This window comes from Charadrius vociferus, unplaced genomic scaffold (genome assembly GCF_000708025.1).
Source record: "Charadrius vociferus isolate BGI_N301 unplaced genomic scaffold, ASM70802v2 scaffold398, whole genome shotgun sequence".
Classification (NCBI taxonomy): Eukaryota; Metazoa; Chordata; class Aves; order Charadriiformes; family Charadriidae; genus Charadrius; species Charadrius vociferus.
The window spans coordinates 1,015,976-1,043,831 of record NW_009649571.1 but is presented as its reverse complement, the minus strand read 5'-3'; the positions used below and the strand labels follow the sequence as shown (position 1 = coordinate 1,043,831).

Genomic DNA, 27,856 nt, shown 5'->3' with positions numbered 1-27,856 from the left:
GGCTAGGGGCGAGCAGAGCCGCGGCGAGCGGGGTCCTGCCCCGGGGCTTCGGGGCGCTGCTGCCCGCATTGCAGCCTTTATGTAAGCGCAGCCAGGCAGCTCGCTCCGCCACACGGGCACCCGCACCCACCCCGGGGGCACACGGGCACCCGCACACCCACCGGGGCACACACGGGCTCACACATGCACCCCAGGGCCACGGACTCACAGCAGGTGTGCAGGCGTGACCACCCAACACCAAGTGTGCAGGCAGCAACATAGATGCAGACATGCATCACCATGGTCGCACACAGGCACACGCATGTGCACACACGCACGGGCATCCACCGACTGTGGGCAAGGTGCAGGTATGGGGAGCACCATGCATGCGCACACACACTGCGTGCTCACATCTGGCCGTGGGAATGCCCATGGGCTGAGCTGCACGCACACACACACTCGCCATGTGCAAGCGTGCATTGCTGTGCAAACCCAGGCACACACAGAACGTTGCCTGTCCGCGCTCATACCAGTGTGCAAACACACTGGTGCACACACGCTATGCCACATGCATACACGCATCCATGTGCACACATGAGCGCACATTGTACCAGGTACACACGCACACACTGCCACACAAACACACCCCACTGCATGCACTAGAAGCGCGTACAGACACACACAAGGCTTCATGTACATGCACCCCTGCACCACAGTGTGCTGTGCACCACACTGACAGTGCACCACAGCTGCACACACCCCCACCACACACACCACCATGGCCCGCCCAGCACCACAGCACGCGTGAAGCACACCCACGGGAGACACTTGCACACAGGGGCAGATTGCAGACACAGTGTGCACACACCCGCACAGACATGGAGCCGTGGGCACGTGCAGGGTGCAGGCTGTGCACGCACGCCTGCACACACCAGCACAGTGTGTCCTCCCTCCTGTCTGCATGGGTCACTCTCAGCGCACACAAGGGAGCAGTCCGAATCTGCAGCGGTGGTGGATGCAGCCTGGGTGCCCTGGGCAGCCTGTGGCCTCTCCTGCATGTGCTCTGGGTGCTGAGCCCAGCTAACCAGCCCCATTCCCCCCACTCGGGACCATCAGGTGGGCAGACAGGCAGGTACAAACCCACCCCCACCTCCAACACACTCATGCACATGCAAAAGGTGTACATGGACCCATGCATAGGTACAAAGATTCACACAAATTGCATGAACGCTCGCACCATGGAGACTCACACACCCCCACACGCACACAGAAATGCATGTGTGCACCCAGGCATACACAAAGCCAGCGAGGGGGGAGGGAGCTGGAGGGGCAAGAGGTGCAGAGAGGAGCAGAGCTGACACGTTTGCAGCTCAGCTTCCCAATGTGGAGATGGAGGATGTCTGGAGGCATCCCTGGCGATGCTGGCGCAGCGCAGCGCAGGCTGTCTTTTACACCCGCTGCCCAGCAGGGAGCAGGGAGAAGGCTCAGTCGGGTCCCTCGCTGAGCTGAGGCTCCATTTAAGCAACCTGGCTGATGGATGCCTGTGTCCATGCCACCGCTAAGCCCTGTCCCCATGACAAACCCCATGGAGCCCCGGGCGGGTGCAGGGTTGCAGGCGCTGGCACATCCCTGTGTGAGTGGTGGGACATGGGGGACAGCTAAGCCGGGGTGCAGAGGGGGCTGCGGGTGCTGGGGGTGGCCAGGCTGTCCCACCACGCAGGGGTTCTCCCAGCCCCATGGCCCCAGCATGGGGCACAGACAACCTTGGTCCTCGCTGGCTGGCGCGATGCCTGAGCAGGGGGCTGTGAGGCAGAGGAGGGGCTGGGAGCCCGCACATGCAAAATGGCTCCTGTCGGTCAGCTGCTGTGCAGCCCCTGCCCCCACGCAGCCCCCAGCATCTCCCCCCAGTGCCTGCTCCTGCCCCAAGGACCATGTCCCAGCCCTGCTGGGTGCAGGTCCTCGCCTACCCTTTGTGTCACCGGGTACCTCTGCGCAGGGCACTCCCCTCCTCCTGCCTCCCCAGGTGACCTCCCCAACCCCTTCCCCAGTAATTCCTCTCTTCTCCCATAACAGGGTCTCCAACCCCTGCCCCAGCTCCCTCTGCACCCTCGGCTTGCTCCCACCCAATTCCAGGCAGGATCTTCCCTTCTTCCCACCCCACCGAGTCTCCAGATCTCCTTCCCTGGGCACGCTTCATCCTCCCCTCCCGTCCTCGCAAACCATCCCTCCAGCCTGGGCACAGAGCATTTCCCCCAGCTCGGGCAGATGCTTGGAGGAGGAGGAGGAAGTGTCATTTCCTCCCAGACATCAAAGTCCTTCCACTGATTCACCCTGGCTGGAGACCTGTCACCAGCTGGGGACATTCCTTGTGCTGTGAAAGGGCATTAGTGTAACAAAGGATCCCCCAGGGATTACCCAGCTCTGTTTACACAAAATAGGATCCTGCTGGAGACCAAAATCCCAGCCCTGTAATAACAGCAGGATCTTGCTGAGATCCTCCTTCCCCATTTTGGTATACCCCAGGTCCCCTGTGCCCCATCGCCCCGGCATGCCCAGGGCAGATCTCGGCTCCTGCCCCCTGGCACCCCCCTCCCGGCTTTCTCATTTCTCTGCGCGCTCAGGGCCAGATGGCTGGTTTGCTCCGTGGCTCTGCGCTCCTTCTCCTGCTCCAAGTCCCAGCTGACCACTTTGTTTGTAATAGTCCTCGGAGGGGAATTACAACTGAGTATTAAATGTGTGGTTAAAGAAATCGCATTACACAGTGTGACTGTAAGGGAGATGTTTCCCTTTAATCTGTAATCCATGAAAGTTATTAGTTTAGCAAGCGGAGCGGCTAGGCACAGCATTTCCATTAAGATATAACCCTGAGCAGACCCATCCCCTCCGTGCGGGCTGCAGCCCGAGGCACGGCACAGCACCCCTTGCTCCTCGGCGCAGTCCTTGCTTTGCTGCTCCCGATTATTTGAATGCCATTATCGTGTTAATGTGGGGCTGTTTAACATTGCAGAAAAGAAAAGGAAAAAAAAAAATCACGCTCGATGGCCGATGTGCTCCTGTGAAATAATGTTTGTGTCGTGTATCCTGTCCTACAGGTCTATGCAATATTAGTTAGTCACCCTCCTGCTCCCAACGATCACCTAACACCAACACCTGTATCATACACAGCTGGCTTCTACAGGATCCCTGTCATTGGTCTGACAACACGCATGTCTATATATTCTGATAAGGTAACTGATGCATGTTTCTAGTCTAGTACCTCATACGTGTGGTGTAAATCAAGATTGCCCGTCAGGAGGGTTAATGATGTCCACACTACCCTGCCTATCTATGTGTCTGTCTGTCCATCCGTCCTCCCCAGTTAAACCTGCAGTTCCCCCTCTCTCTCACTCCCACATGCCCCGGTACATTATTTTTTCGCAGCTGCCAGTGTTGACCTACATAGTGCTGGATGATTTCTGCAGCGCTGCTCTGCCAGGCTGCTGGGCTCACTGCTCTTCAGCCAAGGCAAACGCACGAACCAGCTCCTGCCCTGCTCACGAGTGACAGCCGGGGGGTCCTGGGTGCTCCCTGGGTGCGGGGGGCCCTGCAGAGGGGCAGGAGGATCCTGGTTGGAGCCCGTACGTCAGGCAGGAGCTCTCTGGGGCTTGTTTGGTTGTGTTCACTTCTCTGGGTTTATGTGATATTGGTAGGGGAGAGAACAGAATTGGCTGACAAGTTATCCCGAGGCTTTAAATGACATTCAGTCAGCACTCAAGAGAGAGGTTCAAATTCTAGTGTCTCAAACCGCTGTCTGCTGTTCCTGTGGAGACATGGAGACTTTCAGGCTGGAGGAGGTCCTGCTGTGTGCAGGAGCTGCAGGCAATGCCCTGGCCTGGGCAATGAGATGCTGCAGTGGGCGGCTCTCCCACCAGGCCCACAGCTCACAGACCATCCCACAAAGACACTTTGTGATGAGTTAAAGCAAAAGGAGGAGCTGAGCAGAGTCCGGCAGACCACATGCCGTCGCAGCCTTGGTGAAGGGTTTTGCCCAGGTGCACGAGCTCAGTGGGTCAGATCAGGCCTGTTTTGAAGCACGAATTGACCTTTGCTTGGAAAATGTGAATATTCACAAATGCAAATGTTCAGTGCAAAAATAGTCACTCCACCTACACGCTAAATGAAGTAAAATTTCAGGAGGGAGGAGCAGAGGCTCCCAGAGATGCAGCCTGCGGGACTGCTCGGCCGGAGCAGCAGCAGGTCTTGGCATGTCCCACCACGTAGAACTGTGGTCAGACAACCAGCAAGCCAAGAGCACGGCAGTGACAGCAACGGTGGCTGGCAGGGGCTGGGAACCCGTGCGCCACGGTAGGGTCCCCTCAGGCACTGTTAGAAGGAAGGGGATGGTAGCAGAGCTGGCAGACTGAGGGAGAGGGCAGGCGGCAGGTAGGAAACGTGCGGGGAAAATTTGGTTCCTGCTGCCACAGGGAGGAGATAGGTCTGATCAGCAATGTCACCAAGAGGGACCTTGTCACACGGCACACGATGGCGGGGAGAGGGGACCCTGCATGCTATGGGTCCAGCTTCATCCCAGCAGAGCTGTGCTCACGGCCGCCTTTTCCACAGCACGACCTTGGGCTAGGTTTGCGTGCTCACCCTGAGGGGATGGGAGCTGCCATGCCCGCCTCTGCTTCAGCCATTTATTTTTTTGTTCCCTATTTAAAACACATTTTCTGCAAAAGTGGCTCACAAAACCCACCTGGCTCACTTTGCAGCTGGAGGAGTGACCCACTGCAGCGATGGCAACGCGCTGCAGTGGCAGGGAGGTGCTCCCAGCCGAATATTTGGGGGTGTTGGGCAGGTGCAGGGCTGTGGGGTGCACTGGCCTGGCAGAGCCTCACCAGGGAGGCCAGGCTGTGTGTATCACCCCTCCGAGCACTCCTGCCCAGGCTCTCGCTGAACCTCCTTCCCACCGAGGCAGCCGGCAGCGTCAGGACTTGGAGCTCTCTGCAGAGACAGGAGTTGCGGGCAGGAGACGGGGCGAAGGCAGGGCTGGGGTGGGTAGAGAAGTGAGGACATCGACAGCGGATTGGCAGGAGCTAGAGGGGACAGCGAAGGTGGGAGCGGAGTGGAGGACAGCAGAGCAAAGAGGTGTGAAGGCACAGGATGGGACGGTGCAAGGCTCCACACACAGCAGGGTGTGCTGGCTGCTGCAGCACAGGGACATTCAGCTGGTTCCCTTTTTGTTTCCAGGGATCAGCTTTTTTGGTGGTGTGTTGGTTTGGGTTTTTTTTTAATTCAGGAAATTATATCTTTCAGCTTAGTTTCTATGGAAACAAGCTTGTAAGATCACTTTGTGTGTGTGCCCCTGATTGGTTTTGAAGGCATCAGCCAATTTTAGCTAAATTTCACAGGGGGTTGAAGTCTGAGAGTTAATTATGGTCCTCTCAAGGCTGAGCTGCCAGGGAGAGGAAAGGCGTGGGCCTCAGCACCGGCAGGTTTGCCCACTCCCTTTTGATGCTCTCGGAGCATCTCCAGTCGAGCACAGCAGTCCACGAGCTGTAGCCAGTCTTTCAACAAAGGTACCCGAGGGAAGCAAGCTTTGTTGCTCCCAGTCTTCAAAGAACTATTTGTTCTAGAAATGGTATTGCAGCTATCAAGCGGAGCACTCTGACTTGGCAGCCTTTGTTTGGCCTCCTTGTGCGTACATCTGATGAAATGATTACCTGTTTCTTCAAGGTCTTCACGTCACTCGGCACAGGCCTGCCTGCGTGGGGAGGAGTTCTCTGAGATCCTGGTCACCTCTGAGTGAGGTGAGCAGGGAATGCAGGAGGAGAGAGGGGGGCGTCTCGTGGTAAAGGCAGCAGAGCTGTGCCCATGGCTGTGGTGTCCATCGCTATGGAGAGCCTTTTGTGGACTCCTTGTGGACCGAGCATTGCAAAAATCACGCTCTGACCTTCTCGTGCTGAGCCCCCCGAACAGAGAGGTTGGACTATTGCTTTAGTGCTTCTGTTCCCCATGTGTCACTGGGGGTATTTATATCTCCTTTGCATCTCAGCCAAAAAGATGATAAGACACTGATGTCTTGACAATATGAGAAATGTGAAACGACACTGAGAGTGCGAAAGCAAAGCTCACGGGGAGATGATCTGCTGCTGTTCATCACCACCATGTGGGACCACACCTATGTGATGGGGATGAAGGGACATGCTGAGGTGCTGAGCCCCACACCATCCTCCCCATCAGAGAGGCAGCGCAGTGGAAGATCAAGGCTGGCTTAGCTGAGACCTGCTCTGCTGCTGAAAGAGATGGAAAATGGAGTTTAGTCATTCTGCACTTGGAGAACCATTTCAATGTCCAGCGCCAGGTCCTGGTAGTTGAAATGAGGTCTGTCTCTCTCTTTCTCTCTCTCTCTCTCTAACCTGGACCTGTGGATGACTTTTCCCTCTGGTTCCTCATCTCGGTATAATCACTCCATGCCCTGCCGGACGTTGCTGCTCACTGAGAGAGCATTTTTCTTTATTACTGGTCTCACTGGCAACCGATGCTCAGCGGAAACGGTGTTAGGGTGGGAAGCTGCGCTGAAAGTGGGAGGAGAAGTGATGCTCCTTGATCAAGGTTAGGGTCAGGACTCCTTCACTGGCACCTGCAAGGAGTGATGGGAGAGGCTGGCTAATGTAACATAGAGACATTTGCCCTGGGAATGGGTTTTGCAGCCACCGCTGAGCAGCACGGCCATCAGCAGGGGCAGCCTGCCGTGTGTCAGAGCAGACGAGGGCCTCTGCGCACCGAAACCCGTGCTGATGGCAGTGATGGAGCCCACTCATCCCAGCGGATGAGAACTCTTCACAGGCTCTCAGAATTCAAGCTGGGAGGAGGACAGAGCAGCCCCACCACTCTGCAGGGCTGCTGCTGCGTTGCTGTGCCGTTCCCCAGAGGTTAACAAGTCCTTTCCTCCATGCGCTGCAGGGGAAAGGCAGGCGATGCCTTTGTGCCCGAGTTCCCCATACATCTGCCCCCACTGAAATCCCTCCCAGTGCATGTCTAAGCCATTGCAGAGCTGTCTTGGCACCCTCCCACGCCTGCAGCTCTCACGCGGGGCAGTGGGCAGGCTGCTTTCTGGTGGGGCTCAGCGAGACGTGTGCTGGCTGGCAGGCAGGATGGACAGAGCAGGGCGCAGAGCAGTCCAGGCTCCGTCCACGGAGACACTGGCCAAGGCTTCTTTTTTTGCACCCAGCTGATGATGTTTGCTAAATTATCAGGAGCTTTATATATTGGGATCTCTGTCCATCTCCTTGAAACTGCCCAGACAGCTCAGCTCTGGGGTACGTTGCTAAAAAGGGGACTGACCACACGATTTCCATAAGTAATGAAACAAAAGCACATCGCTTCCTCAAGCCTGTAGGAAAGATTACTCTACCAGCCATGGACTGTGAGCTGTGATGGGCCCTTAGGCAGACAGAGGTAAAGAAGACGGCAGTCTTTTCACTCATGGACCTATGCACGGTCTGTGCCCTTCCTGGTAGCCCCACAGCCACGCCTGCACACTCCTGTGCATGTGCGCATTCCCTGTGCACACGAACTCCATCGATAGGCACCCGCACGTGCACCCTCCCCCAGGCCTGGCATGGCCACACGCAGACTATTCAAACACCCAAACATGTCCCCGACGTGGATACCGGCACACACACGCTTTCTGCACATATATGCTCACCTTTACGTATACATAGAGTCCTTGATTGCACACATGCATACACACAAACACACACCTACTTAAAATCAGCTCCTTTTCATACCTACTCACCTCAGCAAAGTCAGTACCACTAACAATTTGCAGTTCCTAAAAGTCCTGACCCAGCACATGTCCCCAGCCTCGTAACCACACTCACTGCCAGTGCGTTTAGGCTCCAGCCCCGTGGGTTTCTGCTGAGGTGAAGTCACCTTGAAACCTAGGTTCCATCCCAACTTGTATTTCCTTATTTTTTCCAGAAGTAGAATTAAGTGAGGAAGCACAGGGCTGAGCACTCGGGTTCTGGCAACGTCAGAAAGATATAGCAGAAAGCTGCTGCTCGGCTCGGGGCTGCTGTCAGTGATTCCCACGCTCACATTCCAGCCCTCCCGGCAGGTGGAGAGCAAAGGATGTGAATCCTGCAAAATGTCTTACAGGGCGAACTGTTGATTTGTAATTGGGAGCATTTTTGCTGTGTGCCTGATCTGAGGGGAGGAGGTCATGACCCACAACGGCTCAGAGTTAAAGCACTGATAGCAGTACTTCAGGGACAGTGTGATGAGCAGTGCAGCTGAAATGAGTGATGGTTGTCTCACAGTCGCTATGTTAAAAAATCAGGTCTTTATAACAGTTATTTGCCTATAAAAGGGTTTACTATGATCCAAAAAATCATTGCATCCACATACTTTGCAGTACAGCCCCATGGCCAGGAAAACTGCTGGGTTCAGTGGGGTTTGCCAGTGACCTGTCACTGCATATGCTGTGACACGGGGTTACCAAATCACACAAAGCCTGATTCCCAGCTGCCTCCACACACCACAAGTTGGACTTGTTAACATTTGGGGGACTCTTATTTTCCTGCCAATCTTCAGGCCCTGCAGAGAAGTTCAGGAGTCACAGGTGCTTCAAAAGCAGAGCACAGAATGTGAGTGCTCATCCTGAAATCTAGACTCAACATTTGTGATTAGTTTTTCTTCATACTTAAAAACTACAATTCTGTAATCCGAGAGCTGAGATACCATCATAGCAAATCCTTGACCCTTTTGACACCACTTCAGAAAGCAAGTTTGCCCGAACTGTTAGACCAATTTCCTCTCCAACAACTTTGCAGTAAAAATTGTTCATCTGAACATAGGGATATGTATTTACAACATTTAAGAAAGCCACAATCAGTTTAAACAGTATTTTTGAAGGCTAGTTGGGAAACTATAAAATAATTTGATGCAATATATTGACATTTCAAAGACGTTTTCATTTCAAAAAGGGATTGAACTAATTTTAAGTTAGATTTTTAAAAATTTTTTAGCCTGTATTTTTCTGATTTTTTTTTTTTTACTATTACCTATTCTGATCTTTTTAAATTTCTCTTCTGATTTTTTCCCTCCCATTTCCATTTTCCATTTCCCTGGATTTCCTTAAAGCAATTATAAATGCTGAGGGATAAAAATTAAAAACGTTCATACCTGTCTTGTGTGCCCCTGTCCTGAGCCGTGGAGCTGGACCTGGAAACACCTGGGCATCCCTGCTGACTCCAAAGAGAGCTCGAGCACCATGTTGGTGCGGAGACCATAGCTGTCCTTCCATTGTTTGGCCCTATGGGGCTTCTTCCTGATGCTGTTGCTTAGTGCTGGGCTTGTGGGATGAGCTGCATTTCTCCTGTTCTTCATGTAATTGGGAATGTTTGTATCAGTCGTACAAAAGTGCAGCTCTGAGATGCTTGCTATGGCTCTCCCAGTTCATTTCCTCTTCAGTTAAACATCCACAGTTCCTCTCAGTTTTCCATAATTAGGAAATGTTTCCAGTGCTTTGGTATTCTCGCTGCTGCCTCCGTCATTTCTGTGTTCTGGGCCAGGGCAGCAGAGCGGCCCTGCCGTCCCACTGAAGAGAAACCTGACCATGACAGGGGTTTTGCACTATTTTCTGTATGTTGCATTGTTTGGTTTGACTTTATCACCTTGTTGAGTGTGAGGAAAAGGCATTTTCTGGTCTGCCTGTTTGTCCTGCATGGGTCCATGGTGGACATGACACCTTTTCCCTTCCAGCGTGAATTACTTTGGCCCAGTCAGAACATTTCTGACCCGTGCTGGGTCTGGTCTCTGGATGAGCAGGTCTGGACAAGCCCTGTTTGGTCCAGGGGATCATCTCAGCCTTAAAAAAAGAAATATTATGGTGCTTTCCTTTTGTCCTCTCCTGTTCAGACTTCTGCCTCCCTCCAGCACGTAGCTGGCTTGTCAAGTAGCGTCCATGCTGACCATAAGCACTTTCATTTTCTAATATTTGACTTCAGGGCCTTTTGGAAAAGCTGCATTTTTTGAAACCTCGCTGTCAGCTACAGCTTTTGGTCCAATTGCTCTCCAAAGAGTGCTGTACTTAATTAGGCTGGAATTGCTATTGCTCGATCATCCAACCATAATGATGTCTTTAACCAAATCAGATAGGTTAGCTGGGGCACGGGTCCAGAGCTGCCGCCTCCTCTGTGCTGCTGCAGAACAGGCTGACCTAGAAACAGCCCAACAGCGTGTTATAGAACTGCTTTTCTGAACTTCTCTCATGACAAATAACTAATATATACCTGCAACTGCTCCTTGTCGCGCTCTGAAGGGAATTCGTGTTCTTTTTGATGTCCATTGCTCAGTAATATTTTAAAAAAGCCAGGAGGAAAGGCTATATTTGCACTGAATGTTGCTGACAGTTTGTTGCTGGGTAGGCTTTCCTTCGCTGTGCATTTATGGGCCACAGAGCAAAAACCCCTCTCTGTCACGTGCTGGTTTAACCGCAGAGAAGTACAAAGTCGTAGCCAGGATTTGCTTCTCAGCCAGGAGAAAGGAGTGCAGGTCCCAGAGGCTAGCTCAAGGTGTGCAACCCAGAGGTCTACCAAAAATTGCTGCCGTGCCTTTTTGACTTTGTGATCCCGGTCCTGTCCCTGCAAACCTGTCCGGTCCCTGAGATGGACCCTGGCTGATAACCCAACCAGTATATGTTGAGCTCTTGTTCTTCCTTGCAGAGCATCCACCTGTCCTTTTTGCGCACGGTCCCACCATACTCTCACCAGGCCAACGTCTGGTTTGAGATGATGAGAGTCTTCAACTGGAATCACGTCATTCTGATAGTCAGTGACGACCATGAAGGTCGTGCTGCACAAAAGAAGCTGGAGACCCTCTTGGAGGAGAAAGAGTCCAAGGTCAGTTCCTGAACATTGTCTTGTAGCTTTGTTTAAGCAACAACAACAAAACTAGAAGTCTCGGGCTGTTGTATGTATGTAGATTTCTGTATGTAAAACACCTTTTCTTTCCATTGTAACATGGCTAACATGCTTAAAGCATCAACAGTGTCTGACTAGTACCTGACAGAACTTTGTACTTTATTCATTTCACTTGCTTTGCCATGGTCAAAATCTCCTACATGTAAATCGACTACAAAATGAAGGGAAGGATAACCTGGAGCTCTGCAAATGCCTCGCCCAAGATTCCCACCCAAGGAGAGGACCAGTCGCTCAGCTTAGGGACGCACCTGCCCTATTACAGCCACCCAGGGACCAGGCAGACCCAGCAGTGCCAAACAAACCCCGAAAAGCAGCTTCTGAATTGGCTAACTGGAGCTCGCCTTAGTGGCTTAGGAGGGGTGAGGGCAGCGGGCGCATTGACGCACGGAGGTATGATGCACCCTCTCTATAAAGCTGTCAGGGCTGCGGCTGCAGGCTGACGCCCCCGTTCCCATCTCCATTGAAGCACATGCCAAACGCTGCTTTCCTGACACCCCATGCTGTTACGAGAGGGCGGTTGCGGCTGGCGGGAGCAGCTTTATCGAGGAGGTGCACTGCACCTGCACTCAGGGCCATGCTGGGGAGCAGGGAGGGAGGCAGGGGAGGCCCCCGAGCCCACTAGGAATTCAGGAGGACTACCGTAGACCTGCCGCCGTTGAGTAAAAGGACCAAGCAAGCGTTCAAGCCAAGCAGGGAAGGAGAGCACAGGGCACCATTTGGCTGCAGTGGCTCAAGGCAGGTGCTTGTCTGGAAGGTAAAGAACCACCTCCTGCCCTACGGGGTGAAGTCCCAGCACGTCCTCTTGCCCGGGGCTGGGTGAGGTCCCCTTCAGGTGGGCAGAGTCCGAGCCCATCTCCAAGTCTTCAGCAGCGTGAGGGCAGGCACCCATTCCTGGCTGCTCCCTCCTGGGTCACAAGTAGGGAGCACAACCTGCCCTTCTCCAGCCCCACCAGCAGCCGCTGGACATTTGGCAGTCAGCTGTTGAGGATATGTGACCGTAGACAATTCTTGTGCTTGGAGTTGGCACCTGAGCTGAGAGATCAGAGTAGCCTGCCAGTGCTCTTCATCACCTCTTGTCAAGCCACTGGAGGAAGAACTAGTACAGGGATGCAGAGTGGCACAAGCCACATCGACCAACAGGCTTTTGTTTTTGGCATTGGTTTCCAAGAAGTTTCGTCCTTGCTGGGTCCTGAGCCATCATGAGACACTAGTGTGCCACCAACCATGGTGGGGTCCTCCCGCCTCCAAAAGCAGCTTCCCACTGGGTGACAGCGGGCCTGTATTTCTCTCCAAAGCCTTTTCCCAGCACAGTGTCCCTCACCCAGGGAGAGCTGTGGAAAGGTTGTTCCCACTGTCAGTATGTCGTCCTGTTTCCTTGCATCTTTTGATTTCCAGTTTCTGTTTTCCTGCAGCTCCTGTGCATGCCCTTTTGCTGCTCCCTCTTATGCCTCCACTCCCTGCTCGCTCCGTGTGATGCTCCCAGGCACAGGGTATATTTCTTCTTCAGCCTGCCCATCATACAGGAAAGCCTTTGAGATCTGGGGCTTGAAAGACTGGGGAGGGAGGGTCTGTCCTCAAACCTGCCCAACATTTGCACTGCATCTACAACATGTCTTGGTGTCTCCTGGCAGCCACTGGGCTACTGCAAATGCCAGACCATCCTCCAGATGGGGGCATGTGCTCTGTGAGGGTAGGTCACCTTGTGACCCACACCCTTTGGGATGTGCCACAGCATCTTGTTTCTTTGTCCTTGAGGAGCTTGCTCTGGTCAAACTGGCTGGTCTGACTGGTCTGGAAGGTAGATAACCCCCATCGGGGCTTTCCCCTCTTCCTCAATCTCTTCTGCTAATTGCTCTTTTAATCACTTGTGTGCTGACTCTCTTCATGCTATGAAGTGGTACCCTGGGCCCCTCGCCAACCTCCTCAAGGCCAGCCTGGGCCATGGGGAGGGGGCAGGCAGGAGACCTGCTCTTGACCACTTAAAGGCTTGGATCACAGCCCCAGAGGACCTGGGGCTGGGTCAGAGGCTCACCTGCCCACCTGAGCTCTTGGATCTGAGCATGGCTTGTTCCCTGGAGTCTGTGCCAGTACTGGGTGTCACTCAGGCACCATTGTATGGATTTGCACTTCAAGCAGGTATTCGGAGCCCAGCACTTGGGCCAGCCTGGCCAGCCCTGGTGCACCCCACATGCTAGCTTTCTCTTAGGTCTGCCTTCAGTAACTCAGCCTGGAGCTACTGCTTCATCCCAGTACAACTCTGCTCACTCATCTGGGACAGCCCACCATTGCACCAATGCTGCTCAGGTTCAGGGGGAAATGCTGTAAAAATCAGAGTTTGTCCAAGTCAGAGGTGGCAGGTCCCTGGTGTGCTGACTCCCTCCCTCTGGTACAGTGGTGTTCATGAAAGTGGTTATTTTTTGAATGAGTGATGGAGAACATGGTGGAAAGTGAATTTTGAATTTGTAGGTCTCTGCACGGGCTGAGGAGCAGGGAAGTGCTGCAGGACCACATGGGAAAAGTGGAGAGAGAGGAGACATTACTAGTCTAGTTCTGGCACTAGAGATGGGGACAGGGGGAGACAGAGGAGATCAGGTGCCATCAGGTCCAGCTTTGCTGCACCCAAGACTGCTTCACTTTGCTGACTAGCTTGGGTTGAGGCAACAACACATCCCGGGCACATGAGGTGATTCATGGCTGGAGGCTGCAGGATGGATGACCGAGTTTCCAGCTAAATTGATGGCGCCTGAGGAAAAGTGGCCAATGTCTCTTCGTTGGAGAGTATTCATGCTGTCCTGCTGCTGCAGCTCTGCTCTCCTCCGAGGCAGTTTTTACTCCAGGTCTCACTGTGATCTGAGCAGACTCTAAGAAGCTATTGCAGAAATCCTCACCATTGGAAGTGAAGGCAGATGTGAGCTCCAAGCAGATTTTGCCTCCTCAGATACTTTTCCTTGCAAGGACTCAACTTCTTTGAGCAACGAAAAACCTGTCAGGCTGTGTCCAAAGAGAAGAAAGGAAAGATCATACAGCTGAATGGAGAGGAGACCTTGGCAAAAGGTCCTGCCAAAGACTGGTCTGAGTGCTCAGGAAGAGGCAAGCTATTTAGTTTGGAAAGCAAGATGCAGAGATAAAACCTGTCTGCCTGAGGAGCAACCTGGCTGGGAACATTCGAACCCTTGCATTACGGGGGTGCAAAGGGTCGGGTTCCTGGCAGGGACCAGTTGCCATTGCCATAAGATGCTGCGAAATGGAGATTGGAATAGAGCTGTTCCCTATACCCCATACACACAGATCAGGGGTGCCTAGCTGGGGTGGGATGGGGCCAAGAAGAAGAGGTCAGACCATGTCCCACCAAAACCTGCCAAGCACTATCCGGCAGGCACTTTCAGTTGGCGTTATAGGCATGACCATGCGGGCTGATCCCAGGAAGATCCACGGGGCTCTGTGCATGCTGCTGCAGGTTCAAGGCTTCTGAGAGCAGAGGCTGAAAGCCCTCGGCACGCTGTGTGGAGGAGAGGAAACCTCCAGAATTAGTCTTCATGCCCCTGGCTCCTTTGGGGCCGAGCAGCAGAAGTGGCTCAGGCAGGAGACAAGGAGGTGAGCCGGCTCTGCTCCGGTTCGTTCCCTGCAGGGTCGGTGTGTGCTGAGCCACCTGCCCCTGGTCTAGGTGTGATGCTCTAACCAGCAGCATGGAAACCACCAAGCAGTGAACCCCACTAAGCCACGTGTAGGGCCAGGTTTTGGGCACTGTGGCAGCTGCACCTCCCAGGGCCACCCGTGTGCCACAGAGCCGCCAAGTGCCCTCGGCCCTCCCTGGGCACCAGGTAATAGCTGCAATATCATCCCATGATCACCATTGCTTCATGTCGCCACGCTTTGAGCCAACACGGGACATAGTGAGATTTTTCTTTCTCCTTTGGACGGCAACAGAGCTCCAAAAACTGCTCCCTCCTTGCAGGAGGTGAGGAGTTCAGCTGAGACACCTCACTTGCTGCGAATGCTCTTAGGGTGAACGGGATTGTAATGATAATAGTGACGGTAGTAATGCTAATACTATTAACTTGAACAGCTTGCGTTTATCCAGCGCTTTCCGTATACAACATTTTGTCCTTTACTTCCACAGTAATTCCATGGAAATCCCACCACTTAGGCCCTTAGAGATGTGTAGATTGTTTCTGAGTTTAAGATAAAATTTTCTTGCTGAAGAATTCCCCAGTCCCAGAAGGGAAATGCAACTGCATCGCAACAGCTGTGACACTCAGGCTTGCTCTAACCGATACGGCTTTGCGCCCTGACGCTCCCGTGAGAGCTGAGGCACTCTCTCCTGATAGTGGTTTTTGCGAGCTCCAGCGTTATAGAGACCCTTTAGCAAACAGTGGAGGAGGAGGTGGATGTTGGATTGCTTTACTACACGTCATTTTCAACTGTTTATAATATTCTTCTGTGTCTACATATTTTCTCTGTGCACATTATTCATCAGAGTAAAAAAAGGAACTATGAAAACCTCGACCAACTTTCCTATGACAACAAGCGAGGACCCAAGGTATATATGCATGGAAATGCACGCCGCCCACCAACCTAACTAGCAAATGAAAAATAGCCACAGCCACCAGAAAAATAAAAAAGAAAAAAAAAAAAAGAGAAAGAGAAAAAAGAAAAGAAAAGAAAGAAAAAAAAGATCCATGACCATGTTTCTTGGTAGCACGTTTTTATGTTGAGATAGTTTGGTTTGGACTTGAGAATGGAAACCTAGCCAGCTGACCCTGGAAGGATTTCTTTTTGAAACATGCATGTGAACCAGTAATTAACTTGCAAGTTTTTTTTTTTTTTTTGAAAAGTTGAACCAACCCCCTTTTCCCCCAGAGGAAACGGTTCCTTGGTGTAAGTTGCTCACTTTTACTCCCAAAGGTTAACCCTGTGCAATATGTTTTTTTCATTTCCCATGTTTTTGAAAAACAACACTCGTTTGAGTTTTCAATTGCATTTCAAAGCCTTTTTCTCTTTCCTGTACAATGCACGCCTCTTTTTGGGTCTTGATTGACTTCAGTTTGCATGCACAGTGCAAAAAAAAAAAAAAAACCAAAAAAACCAAAAAGCCAAAACTTTAAAAGAGAAAGGAAGGAAGGAAAGAAAGAAAAGAAAGAAAAGAAAAGAAAAAAAAGAAAAAAGTAGCTATAACCAACCTTATTTAGCAGACTTTTGTGCAGTTTAATGAATTCTCTTGACCCTTTTCTAGATAGCATGGCTCTCACAAGCAGTCCTGGGGCTCCCACACTAACCAGCTTTGCTCACACTAATCACAGGCTGAGAAAGTGCTTCAGTTTGACCCTGGCACCAAAAATGTGACATCGCTGCTGCTGGAGGCTAAGGAGCTGGAGGCTCGCGTCATCATCCTTTCTGCCAGGTAAGGGGGAGCCGTCCCTTCCCCTCCCTGCTCCAGTTTCCTCACTCTCCACTTTGCGATGCTGCCCAGCACTGGAGTCAGTGCAAGTTTGGGGCATGTCATCCTTTCAAGGAGCATGGGAGAAAACCCACATAAAACCCCATGTCCCAGGCCAGTGGTGGATGTTCTGCTGTGCGTGCCGCTGGCCAGGGAGCTTGCAATCATGAGCGTGGTTGAGATGTCTGGCTGTCCTGCCAAGTGTTAGCAGCTGCAGAAGCAGCAGTAGTTACTGATGATGTACCCTGACCCACCTGTGAAGGAGAGGAATGTTATTGCCCCCATGCTTATAGATGGTGAGCAATAAGGAATGGGCCAGATTTGCAGATGCTCGGCAGTGCTGGGTGCTGTGGGGTAAGGTGAAGCTGTGAGAGAGGTTCCCATTGTACCAAGGAATTAGCCATTGCCCAGGAGAACCGGTTATGAGAGGAGGACTGCCTGGGGATGTGTTTTCCCTGGCGCTGCCACCCCCTTGGGATCCAATACAGGAGAAAAGGGGCCATCCGGCACCTGGAGCCACATTGCCGTTCCCTTCTTCTCGTTGCAGTGAGGATGATGCGGCCACGGTGTACAGATCAGCAGCCATGCTCAATATGACGGGCTCCGGCTACGTGTGGCTGGTGGGGGAACGGGAGATATCGGGCAATGCCCTGCGTTACGCCCCTGATGGTAGGCACCCACCGGAGGCACCCGTCCCACTGTCGGCCAGACTCGGAGGAGCCTGCTCGGAGCTGGGACGAGTGGCACCTGCCCTCCCAGGGACCCCTTGGGCTGGGGGAATGCGATGCCGTGGTGGTCCCGAGTGAGTGGAGGGTCCCACACATTGCTCTCCGCTCTGCCCGTACAGGGAGGCAGCAGCCTTGGCCACGCTGCCATGCCCAAATCCAGCTCACCATCACCTGGGGGAAAGGCTTGGGCCAGAGGATGGGGATGGAGCATGTGGTGTCAGCAGTCCGCATAGCTGTCCCCAGTCCCCATCCAGCAGGCAGGACGGTGCCAGCCCAGTGCCACTGCAGACGTTTGCCCTCCCTGCCCCTGCCTGAAGCCCAGACAACTCCCCAGCTGCATCTGAGGGGTCCTCAGCCCCATAACCATGTGCTTGCTGACCCCTGAGCCCTGCACGTGGGAGTAAGACCAGAACAACTGGTGTGCCCTGCTGACCTGCCTCCTCCCCTCTGCTCGTGGCAGGAGTGATCGGTTTGCAGCTTATCAATGGGAAGAACGAGTCAGCCCACATCAGCGACGCTGTCGCGGTGGTGGCCCAGGCCGTACATGACTTGTTTGAGAAGGAGAATATCACAGACCCGCCGCGGGGCTGCGTGGGCAACACTAACATCTGGAAGACAGGACCCCTTTTCAAGAGGTATTTGGGGAAAGGTCCTGCTGGAGGGAGCAGAGGACCTGCTGGGGGAGCTGGAAAAGGTGGGAGCATGTGGAAGAGGGCAGCATGGTAGCTTTGTTCAGAGTATCCATCACTAAAGCTTTGGGGCACATGGCACAGGACTGCTTGGACTCTCCTGCATGGTTCGGATGCAAGGGCTACATCTCTCCTGGAAAACTAGCCAGGACGTGGGCTCGGGCACTGGCATCCAGTTTGTCCAGACTGTTTTTGGCATCATCCTGGTGCCCGGCAACAATTCGGTCCGTGCCAACCCTTGCTCTTCTGGGCAATGCTTGGGCAGCTGGGATGAGTATGAGCAGGGAACGAATCTAGGAGAAAGAAATCCAGGCGCCATAGAGGGATGATCTCCTCCGATCTGGATTCCACCCAGTGTGGGTGGAAGAGGGAAGAAAGGGGGTTTTCTGCCAAATCAGGGTAGGAGGATGTTCCTGTCAAATCGGAGCTCAGTGCTGCAGACACATTTCTTGCTAAATGTTTCAGGGCTGCGGCATGGGTCAGCAGGACTTGGGGGCAAGAGTTCTCCATGCATGGGACGGGCTGCTTTCTGCTGTAGCAAATTCTGGTGCTGTGCTTTTGGGTGGTGGGGTCTCAGCAGCACAGAGAATGCGTGTGTTGGATCTCGCTGCCCTGGGCAGTGTGATGGGGAGATGCTGCATGTGTTCCCCAGAACCCAATCTTTGTGCTGCGTGGGGTTTTGTGCTGCATGGCTGCGGATGCTGGAGCCACAGGGCCGTCTTCTGCAGGCTGGATTTTAGTAAAGCAGTGATTCCCTTTGCGGCAGGGCTGCTCTCCGCAGCGTGCAACCTGGTACCAGGGTGTTGCTTTTGGCAGTGGGATCCTGTGCCAGGGGCTGCTCTCTGCAGACATGATTGTGGTGTCTCTGGGATGCCCTTTCTGTAAATCTGGGTTAGAAAGATTTAGAAAATAAAGAAAGATTTAGAAAATCTTTAGAAAGATTTCCAGCATCCTCTGCAGTGACGGTTTTTGGCATGTGCTGTTTGAAGTTGTTCTCTGTGATGCACTGCAGGTGGCTCAGGCAATACTTCTGTGTTTCCACTATTGTCTTTCCAGGGTTTGGGGGGCTGGTTCTCCCCTTGATGGTGTATGTGCGTGCCTGGGGCATTACCCAGGCTGTGATGGGCTGGTGCCAGACAGAAGCACCAGTAGCAGGAGCTCCGAAGGGACCCCCAGAAGAAGGTGTCCTTGGGTGCTGTGGGACAGATCATTCCTTAAGGGAGTGGGACTGATCTGGTGGAAAACAGGGGACAATGATAACAAGTATGGTAGTACAACATGCAGCCAATGTGAGTCCCCAGACTGACTTAATCCATCAAGAGCAGATGACCACAGGGCTATGAACAGGTTGTAGGTAGCCTTGACTGGACTTCTATAGTGTGTTGTGCATATCAGACATGGCAGGCAACTGGGAGAAAGCGTTTGCTTTTCTGACCCCTTCTTAGATGTCTCAATGGCCACAGCAGGTTTTCTAGGATGGCCCTGCTGTGTTTTTTTCCATAGGGTGCTGATGTCCTCCAAGTACTCGGAGGGTGTCACCGGCCGGGTGGAATTCAATGAGGATGGGGACAGGAAGTTTGCCAACTACAGCATCATGAACCTGCAGAATCGGAAACTGGTCCAAGTTGGGATTTACAACGGCAGCCATGTATGTACAGGCCTGGACAGGCTGGGTAGGAAGAATGTTTGCGCTGGGGGGTCTACATATGGCCTCATGTCTATTTCCTTCCTCTGGGATTGATCACAGGTCTTGACCAACGACCGGAAGATTATCTGGCCAGGGGGAGAAACCGAGAAACCTCAAGGCTATCAGATGTCAACCAAATTGAAGGTAACAGCAAACTGCAGTAGAGGGTGACAGGTCTCCTCAGCTCTCTGCATGCAGAGCTGTGACTTTATCCACCTCCCAGTTCCACTGCTGCTTCTGCAGCTGTCAGCAGCATTTGCAAACCCAGGGCATCTGCCATCTCCATAAGGATGTAGCAGAACAACTTAGATAAGATACTGGAGGGTGTTCAGAGCTAGAGCACAACTTCCAGCTGATGACAAACTAGATAGGGTGTCATCCTTTGGTTTGGAAAGAGACAGCTGGAAGGGAGAAACAACAAAGAAGGGATGGAGGGAGAAGGTGTTCACCATTCCTTATGACTTGGGAGCCAGAGGGCACCTGACACAGGTTTGCAGGAAACACAAGGATGGTCTCCTTTGGCCAAGGCATAGTTCAGTTCTGGAGCCCGTTGCTGCTAGGCAGTGCTGAGGCCAGAAGGAAACAGCTTCAAAAGGAGATTAAACAAGCTAGTGGAGGGCTGGTGGGCTCAGGAAATCCCTGAAGAGCTGATGGCCAGAAGCTGGAGGTGACACTGGGAGAAGCTCCCTCCACTCTTGCCTTGTTGCTCACACCCTTCCCTTAAGTGTACTCCAACAGCCACTTCAGTGTCTGGATCCTGGGCAGGCTGGTCTCACCAGTACTGACTGTTCATTTGCCCTACTGTCCAGGCAAGGGAAATGACACATTCCCACCAGCAGTGAGCCCTTATTCCTTCAGAGGTGGTGCAGATGCATTGGGATGCCACCCATGCCAGGGCAGGACTGAAAGATGTACATTAGCTTGGGGCGGCGTGACTGAGTCTAGAGCACCATTCGGGGCACTAATCCTGGCTATGCCACTATGGTGGCTCTCATCAGCCTGCCGTTAGGGTGAGCCGTGTGAAAGGCTGAGGCTGAGGTGAAAGCGTGTCATGGTTTGGCCTCAGCCAGCAAAGAACCACGCAGCCGCTCGCACAACTCCCACAGTTGTGGAAAAAGAAAATGACAGGGCCAAACTCGTGGGTTAAAAGAGTGCAATTTAACAGAACAGCAAAAGGAAAAGACAAAAACGCGATTACAGTACCGCCGCGAAGCGCACCGACCGGACCCGCACCACCACAGCCCACCCCCGAGTGGCGACTCCTCTCCTCGCCCCGGCAGCGCCTCTTATAGCCCGGGCACGGGTCACGTGGGATGGAATACCTGCCCCCTGCCGGCTCCTGGGGAGATTAACCCCATCCCTGCCGGAACCAGGACAAAGTGCCACACAAAGGAGGATGCTGATATGGCTGTTCCTAAGCCAGGTCCTGCGGCTGGGCTGAGCACTCTCATGTGCTGAGATGGCAGCTGAGGAGGGCAACATGGCACTTTGGCCATGCTTGCGTGGAGAGGGCAGCCCAGGAGAACACAGCCCTGGAGGGGAATGGAGACAAGTGGGTGTCTGTGCTTCACCTCACAGATTGTGACGATCCACCAAGAGCCCTTTGTGTATGTGAAGCCCACACAAGCAGATGGGACATGCAGGGAGGAGTTCACCATCAATGGAGATCCTGTGAAAAAGGTCTTTTGCACTGGACCCAACGAGACCATCCCAGGTAACTCAGTCTGGTGGTGAGTGCAGTGGCTCCCCCGGCCCACCCAGCTGATGAAGACTCCTGTCCCAAGAAAGGGTTCCCAGGGAGGGTGCTGAGTTACACTGGAAGCCCAGAGGATGAGGAGCAGAAAGCTGACAGCACGTTCAGCCCCCAAATGCCACCTCCCCGTCAGTTCACCCCTACAGCTGTGCACTGACTGGGCACTGGGATTCAGCTTTTTGACCCCAAGAGATGACTTTCCCACTGTCTCTCTTCTGGGTGGGCTCCAGGGCTGTTATGGGGGATTGCATCCACACATGCTCCAATTCTCTTTGCCTTGATCTCAAGCAGAAGCGAGAACCCCGAAGCACATTAGCACCTGCTGCACTGGTACTACCACCAGTTTCAAACCTTTTTGTTACAGAAATCCGGTTTCAGGATTAGGAGTGAGCACCTGGTGGTGAGTGCGAGCTGCTTAGCAATGCCAGGCTTGCCCAAATCCACCCAGCCCGTCATGCTTTCCTGTGTACCTGAGTTGTCCTGGGGTGTATTCAACCTGGTGCGTTCATGTTAGCACTCCCAGCACACCCAGTCCCCTCCGTCCCCTGTGGTGGGTCGGCAGCACCAACTCTCAGCCCATCTCACTGCGACATACCAAACGAATGAGACCCCTTTGCCCCCCACATGCCTTCTTCCCACGCTGGTGCTTCCCTTGCACCCATGGGCGATGGAGGCAGTGGGAGAGGGTGGTCAAGGCAGGTGGCACTGCCTGAATAATGTGATTACATCTCATATGAAGCCAGAGCCATGCAGGTGGCTGCTCTTGCTGGGGACAGACATGGACCCTGCATGGGGTCCCTGGCAAAGGGCTGCTTCCACTTGTCCCCCCCATTTTCTACCACCCACAGGCCGCCCCACAGTGGCACTGTGCTGCTACGGCTTCTGCATCGACCTGCTCATCCGACTAGCAGGGGTGATGAACTTCACCTACGAGGTTCACCTGGTGGCTGATGGTAAATTTGGTACCCAAGAGCGGGTGAGTTTGGGCGGCCTGTGATATCCCTTTGCCTGTATTGTGTGTTGAAACACCCCCGGGCCCTTCCCCGGAACTGGGGTGGGGTGGGAGGTCAGTGCACGTGTGGGGGGGTCCTGGCTGGCGGGGGACAAGTGTCAGGGCAGTGGGCTGACCCTGTGCTGGCTCTCTGGTTAACAGGTTAACAACAGCAACAAGAAGGAGTGGAATGGGATGATGGGGGAGCTGCTGAGCGGCCAAGCGGACATGATTGTGGCTCCCCTCACCATCAACAATGAGCGGGCGCAGTATATTGAGTTCTCCAAGCCCTTCAAGTACCAGGGCCTCACCATCCTTGTGAAGAAGGTATGAGTTGGGATGGGACAGGATATTTTTGGACAGGGGAGGTGTCCCTTGATCCCCAGCTTGCAGACACGTGCCACATCTGCCCCATGCCCAGCTCTCCCCACTGCTGCCCCCTGCCCACCCCAGGGCAGCTGCAAATCCCAGCCTTTGCTGAGGAGTGCCAACCTTCAGGTTGCTGGTTTTAATGCTGGATCTTGAATAGGCCACCCCGAACCTTCCTGTTTAGCAGAGCAGGAGGAGCTCAGAGCGGGGCAGGGGCCCTGGTGAGTCCAGCCAGATGGGCAAGGTGCAGGCGTGATGGGTGCCAGCGCTATTCACCTCTCTCCTGTGTGCTAGGAAATCCCCCGCAGCACCCTGGACTCGTTCATGCAGCCTTTCCAGAGCACGCTTTGGCTTCTGGTGGGGCTCTCTGTGCACGTGGTGGCAGTGATGTTGTACCTCTTAGACCGATTCAGGTGAGTGCGCTTTGGGTCACCCAAGGGCTGGAGGGGACAGGGAGGTGCTCCTGGGAACTGTCCCCTTGGTCCCGCAATGTCTTGCTCAGGCACAGCCCTGCAGCCCTTTGGGAGGCTCTCACAGGAGCTAAACCTGCTTTCTCTGCTCCACCAGCCCTGCGCTGAGGCTCCTGGCCCCTCTGAGTGCTGCTAAGCTGAGAGATATGGATATGTGGGGTACCTGCATATGTGGGAACGTGCCTGTGAGACCAGGTGCCATGCCAAAGGGACTGTCAGCTCCTGGACTCTGAGTTAGTCCCTTTCCTTGACCCCAAGGCAGCTCCTCTGAAGGGCAAGGACCCTGTCCCCCCATTAGCCCTGTGCACAGAGGCTCTTGCGGTGAACCTGCAGTGAGCCCTCCACGTTGCAGGGGAAGAAACTTGAGCTGGCCAGGATCAGACGATCTTTCTGGCCCAGAGACAAGCATGATGGGACCAGTACCAGTGTGAGATGGACAGGGCTGAAGGTCAGCAGAGGGGACATGCAAGGCAGTGGGGAATGAGGAGTGAAGAGCCATTTGTGGCACAAGCATGGTCTGTAGGGATGAGTGATGTAGGGCTGCATCAGCACATTTAGGGCACAGCAGAGAGGCCTGGGAACCAGGATAACAAATACGAGAAGAGGTCTTTGTCTTGTTTTCCAGCCCATTTGGCCGATTCAAAGTGAACAGTGAGGAAGAGGAGGAAGATGCACTGACCCTCTCCTCGGCCATGTGGTTCTCCTGGGGAGTCCTGCTGAACTCCGGCATCGGAGAAGGTGCGTTCCAGCACACAGCGGGACTGCTCTGCCCTGCAGCCCAGACCCTGAGCCGGGGAGGACACTGAGCTGGAGGAGAAGCCCATGCCCTCTTCCACTGTCTCCTCTCTATGGCAGGGCTGATGCCCCTGCGGGACCTGGTTCCCTCAACCTTCCCTGGAGTGGACTGGTGGGCGATTCAGGGATGCTGGGGTGGCACACTTGTGGCACAATTTGTACAGACCATCCTGCCACCCCTCACTATCAGTGATGGGAAACAGGTCGTTCTTGGGCTGCTTTTCCTGCCCAGGGTTACCCATCCACTCAGGGTGAGGTGCATCATGCCCTGGGAGGAGTCATGGGTTTTTCTTGGTTTGGACAATACAGGAGCTCCTTGTGTGGCTGTCAGCAATGCAGATAGATGGGGCACATCTGCAGCTGCCATCGGTCTCGCGGGGGATGGACGTGGCTTTGGTGACCAAGTCAAGCTCTTGTTATGCCAGTCTGATCTCACCTCTCTCCCCCCAGGTGCTCCCCGGAGTTTCTCTGCACGTATTCTTGGCATGGTGTGGGCTGGCTTCGCTATGATCATTGTGGCTTCATACACTGCCAACCTGGCAGCCTTCCTGGTGTTAGACCGGCCTGAGGAGAGAATTACGGGCATCAACGACCCCCGGGTAACAACCCCTCACTTGTTTTCTCCTTCCCTGTCCACCTCTAGGCAGAGAAGCAGGAGATACCTCCAGTGGGTATCTCCTGGCTCACATAATATGGCTTGTAGTACCCAGAGCCCTGCTTTAACATGGCTGTGGGTCTCTGCCAGGGCGTCGAGCTCCTGGTAGCTTTGCTTGAGGCTGTCACTGGTGGGTTTGAGCCCCTGTGCTGGGTGGGAACGGACAGACACAGGGAGGGCTCAGTAAGGAAAACCTTGTCCAGAAACAGCACTTACCCAGCCAAACTGCCTGCCAGTTCCTGGAGAGCCTGCACTAACCAACGAGGAAACGATTCATTATGGATGAGTTATAACTAATGAAATTGTCCCTGCGGTGCAGTCAATACTCTCAGCAGACACCAGCATGCCTCAAACCCATTTCCTGCTCTGGCAAGGACACGGCCACAGCTTATCAGCCAAGGCATGTAGGAATGTACCCCACAGCAGCACTGACCCACAGCATCCCATGCCCTCTGACCACAGCACTGCCAGCCCCATGGCACCTGCAGGCCTCCTGCATCCTTAACACCACGGTGTCCCTGTCCCATAGCATCCTCTGCCCCTCCACCATGGTCCCAGAACATCCACTGCCTTATGGCATCTTCATCTCTGCTGAGGAGATCAAAGCCTTCTTTGGGAAACAGGTTTCTGAAGGGGATGGGAAAAGAGCAAACAAAGCTTTGGGGTGACCCAGTTTGTTTGATGAAGGACAGAAGAAATAGGAGCCCTGCCCTTGCCTTTCAGCTGCGCAACCCCTCTGATAAGTTCATCTATGCCACGGTGAAGCAGAGCTCGGTGGACATCTACTTCCGAAGGCAGGTGGAGCTGAGCACCATGTACCGGCACATGGAGAAACACAACTATGAGAGCGCTGCTGAAGCCATCCAGGCAGTGAGGGACAAGTGAGTGGGACCAGCACTTTGCATGGCCATGCTGGGAAGGGTTGTGGGGGACTGCAGTTTGGTGGAGCAAGCAGGGCTGATGTAAACCTGGAGGGAGCTGCAGTCAAAGCACAGCTTGATGGGACCTGCCCAGTTGGTGCTGGGTGGGATCTTATAGTCCTAGTGTGTACCAGGCCTCTGGAAGGAGACCACAAGGTGTGCATTGGGAAAGGCCCCCTCAGAGCCCTGGCCCTGGCCATGGCCTCCTTTTCTGGTGTCTGCAGTTGCTTCTGTGCAAGGCTGGGTGGCTTCAAACCCCATGTAAACACCTTGCACTCCTCCTCCAAAGATTTGCCAAGTCTTTTGCCTCCCAGCAGCACATAGATGGACCCTTCTGGGAGGAAGTTGATGCTAATGAGTGCTTAAATTAGGGCTGGGAGCACCCTCCTTGCTCCCATGGTGGCTGCAGACCAGCTGGGCTGCCCAACCTTACCTGTCTTTCCTCTCTTGGTGTCCAGCAAGCTCCACGCCTTCATCTGGGACTCGGCGGTGCTGGAATTCGAAGCCTCCCAGAAGTGTGACCTGGTGACGACGGGGGAGCTTTTCTTCCGCTCCGGCTTTGGGATCGGGATGCGCAAGGACAGCCCATGGAAGCAGAACGTCTCCCTGGCCATCCTCAAGTCCGTACATGGCTCTTGGCATGGGGCTTGCCCCGAATGCTGCATGTGTTAGCACGCAAGTACCCTCGTGCCGTGCACTGCCACCTCCAAACCCTCTGCAGGCACAGGGGTGCCGGGGGCTGCCATGTCACTCCTGACGAAGGGGATGTCCCTGAGTGACCAGGGTGGGCGCCCGCAGCCCCAGCTCCATCTCGCAGGGCTGGGGAGCAGCACGGGGCTGGTGGGAGGGCAGAGCAGAGCAGGGCAGGGAGCAGGAGCCGTGCTCAGCCGCAGCAGTGCAGGCGAGGTTGGCAGAGAGCAGTGCTGGGACTGTCCAGCGCCAGGTCCCCGTGCGCAGCGCGCGGACTGTGGCAGCGGGCAGAGGTGCTGCTATTTCCCCACTTCCCCCTGCGAGCTCAGCCTGGCCTGTAGCATTGCGCTGCCCTGGCTTGATCTTCCAGGGGTTTTTCTTTTTCTGTGGCTATGCCTGTTAGGAAGAGATATGTCAGGACCCCTGTTAAGTCCAACTCAGGCTTTTATACCAGCGTGAGCCTGCAGCATGGGGTGCCACACGTCAGTCTGATATTATGGGTAAAAAGGGTTTTCCTTGTATTAGTTCGGAAATGCTACACTTGTTGCAGACAGAGGAATGTGGTGATGGAGTGACAGGCAGCTGGGAAGCAGCAAGTGGAGGGAGGGGGACATGTGTGATTAGTTTCACAGACAGACAGGGTCGGAAGCCACCAGGGTGCTGCCCAAGATGTGGAGATGAAAGGCCTGAGAGGGAGGACGGGCAGGATGTGGAAGGCAGAGGCAGGACCCAGGGTAGTGTAGGGAGTCTGTGGGGTGGTCTTACCATGGGGATGGCTGGCAGCAGGACAGATGGGATTTGGGACAACAATGTGAGAAGCCTGGAGAGGCAACAGGAGCCCTTGGTGTCCTGGGAGAGGCTGGGGAAGCCCAGGGTTACAGGTGGCCTGTGAGGGCGGTGGGATGTGCCAGGAATAAGAGGGAGGAAAGTGCAGGGGGACCCATGGTGGGACATGTGCTCTGTGCCCACCTTCATCCCCACTAGCTGCTCAGGCAGAGACAGGCACTGTGGAGACATGGTTTGTTTCCCCGCAAGTGTGACACCAGGTTGTTGGAGGGTCCCAGCCCGCGCCGTGCACAGCAGACAGCTGCCAGGCAGCAGCTATTCCCCCACCCTATCATCAGTTCGTGTGTTTTAGGCTGCAGACAAGTGCAGAGTCCTAGGATGGAGGGCATGAAGGCACAAAAAGCGCGTGCCCCAGCTGCTGGACCCCCGTGACTACTCTGTCCTGTCTCCTTGTGCTTTCAGGTCCCACGAGAACGGCTTCATGGAGGATTTGGACAAGACTTGGGTGAGGTATCAGGAGTGTGATTCCCGTAGCAATGCCCCAGCAACACTCACCTTTGAAAATATGGCAGGTTTGTTCTGCAAACCTCTTTCTTCCTCTTCGCTGGGTAGCCTGCTTTCGCTCAAGACATTCTCCTCTCCGGGGCTCTCCTCTTGGGCCCAAGCTCTGCTTCTTCTGGGTTTGTGCTTTCCTAGCGCTGGGAGGCGGCTGTGTTGGGCTCCAGTCTCACCTTGTCTGAAGCAGCTCCGCGAAGCTTCCCCCACCTTCCCTGGGGTGGCTTTCTCGTCAGTGGGGCTGTCCTGCTTTGAACATTGCTCCCCTCCCTCTGCTCTGGCCAAACTGCGGCTGTCACGGTGAAATCAGAGCTGTCGCCAAGGCAGAGAGAGGGGAGCAGCCCCTCGGGGGAGGCGAGAGCAGCCATGGAAGCGAGTGAGGACC

The 27,856-nt window shown here is 54.1% G+C and overlaps 2 protein-coding genes across 2 annotated transcripts in view; one reads left to right on the top strand and one right to left on the bottom strand.

Moving 5' to 3' along the window:
- The window catches only part of LOC104291118 (cholesterol desaturase daf-36-like), a 26,372-nt gene extending 26,091 nt beyond the window's left edge, over positions 1 to 281 (bottom strand). The window contains exon 1 of the mRNA XM_009890318.1: positions 131 to 281. Coding sequence (XP_009888620.1) covers positions 131 to 281 — 151 coding nt within the window. The remainder of the gene's footprint in view (positions 1 to 130) is intronic.
- A 1,629-nt stretch (positions 282 to 1,910) lies between these two features.
- Positions 1,911 to 27,856, top strand: part of GRIN1 (glutamate receptor, ionotropic, N-methyl D-aspartate 1) — a 33,699-nt gene continuing 7,753 nt past the window's right edge. Inside the window, exons 1-18 of the mRNA XM_009890317.1 lie at positions 1,911 to 1,961; positions 3,072 to 3,206; positions 10,689 to 10,865; positions 15,424 to 15,486; positions 16,247 to 16,347; positions 16,931 to 17,052; positions 17,572 to 17,746; positions 19,304 to 19,448; positions 19,548 to 19,631; positions 21,066 to 21,201; positions 22,089 to 22,216; positions 22,394 to 22,558; positions 22,895 to 23,013; positions 23,696 to 23,808; positions 24,316 to 24,464; positions 25,244 to 25,401; positions 25,899 to 26,060; positions 27,379 to 27,488. Of these exons, the coding sequence (XP_009888619.1) occupies positions 1,911 to 1,961; positions 3,072 to 3,206; positions 10,689 to 10,865; positions 15,424 to 15,486; positions 16,247 to 16,347; positions 16,931 to 17,052; positions 17,572 to 17,746; positions 19,304 to 19,448; positions 19,548 to 19,631; positions 21,066 to 21,201; positions 22,089 to 22,216; positions 22,394 to 22,558; positions 22,895 to 23,013; positions 23,696 to 23,808; positions 24,316 to 24,464; positions 25,244 to 25,401; positions 25,899 to 26,060; positions 27,379 to 27,488 (2,293 nt within the window). The remainder of the gene's footprint in view (positions 1,962 to 3,071; positions 3,207 to 10,688; positions 10,866 to 15,423; positions 15,487 to 16,246; positions 16,348 to 16,930; positions 17,053 to 17,571; positions 17,747 to 19,303; positions 19,449 to 19,547; positions 19,632 to 21,065; positions 21,202 to 22,088; positions 22,217 to 22,393; positions 22,559 to 22,894; positions 23,014 to 23,695; positions 23,809 to 24,315; positions 24,465 to 25,243; positions 25,402 to 25,898; positions 26,061 to 27,378; positions 27,489 to 27,856) is intronic.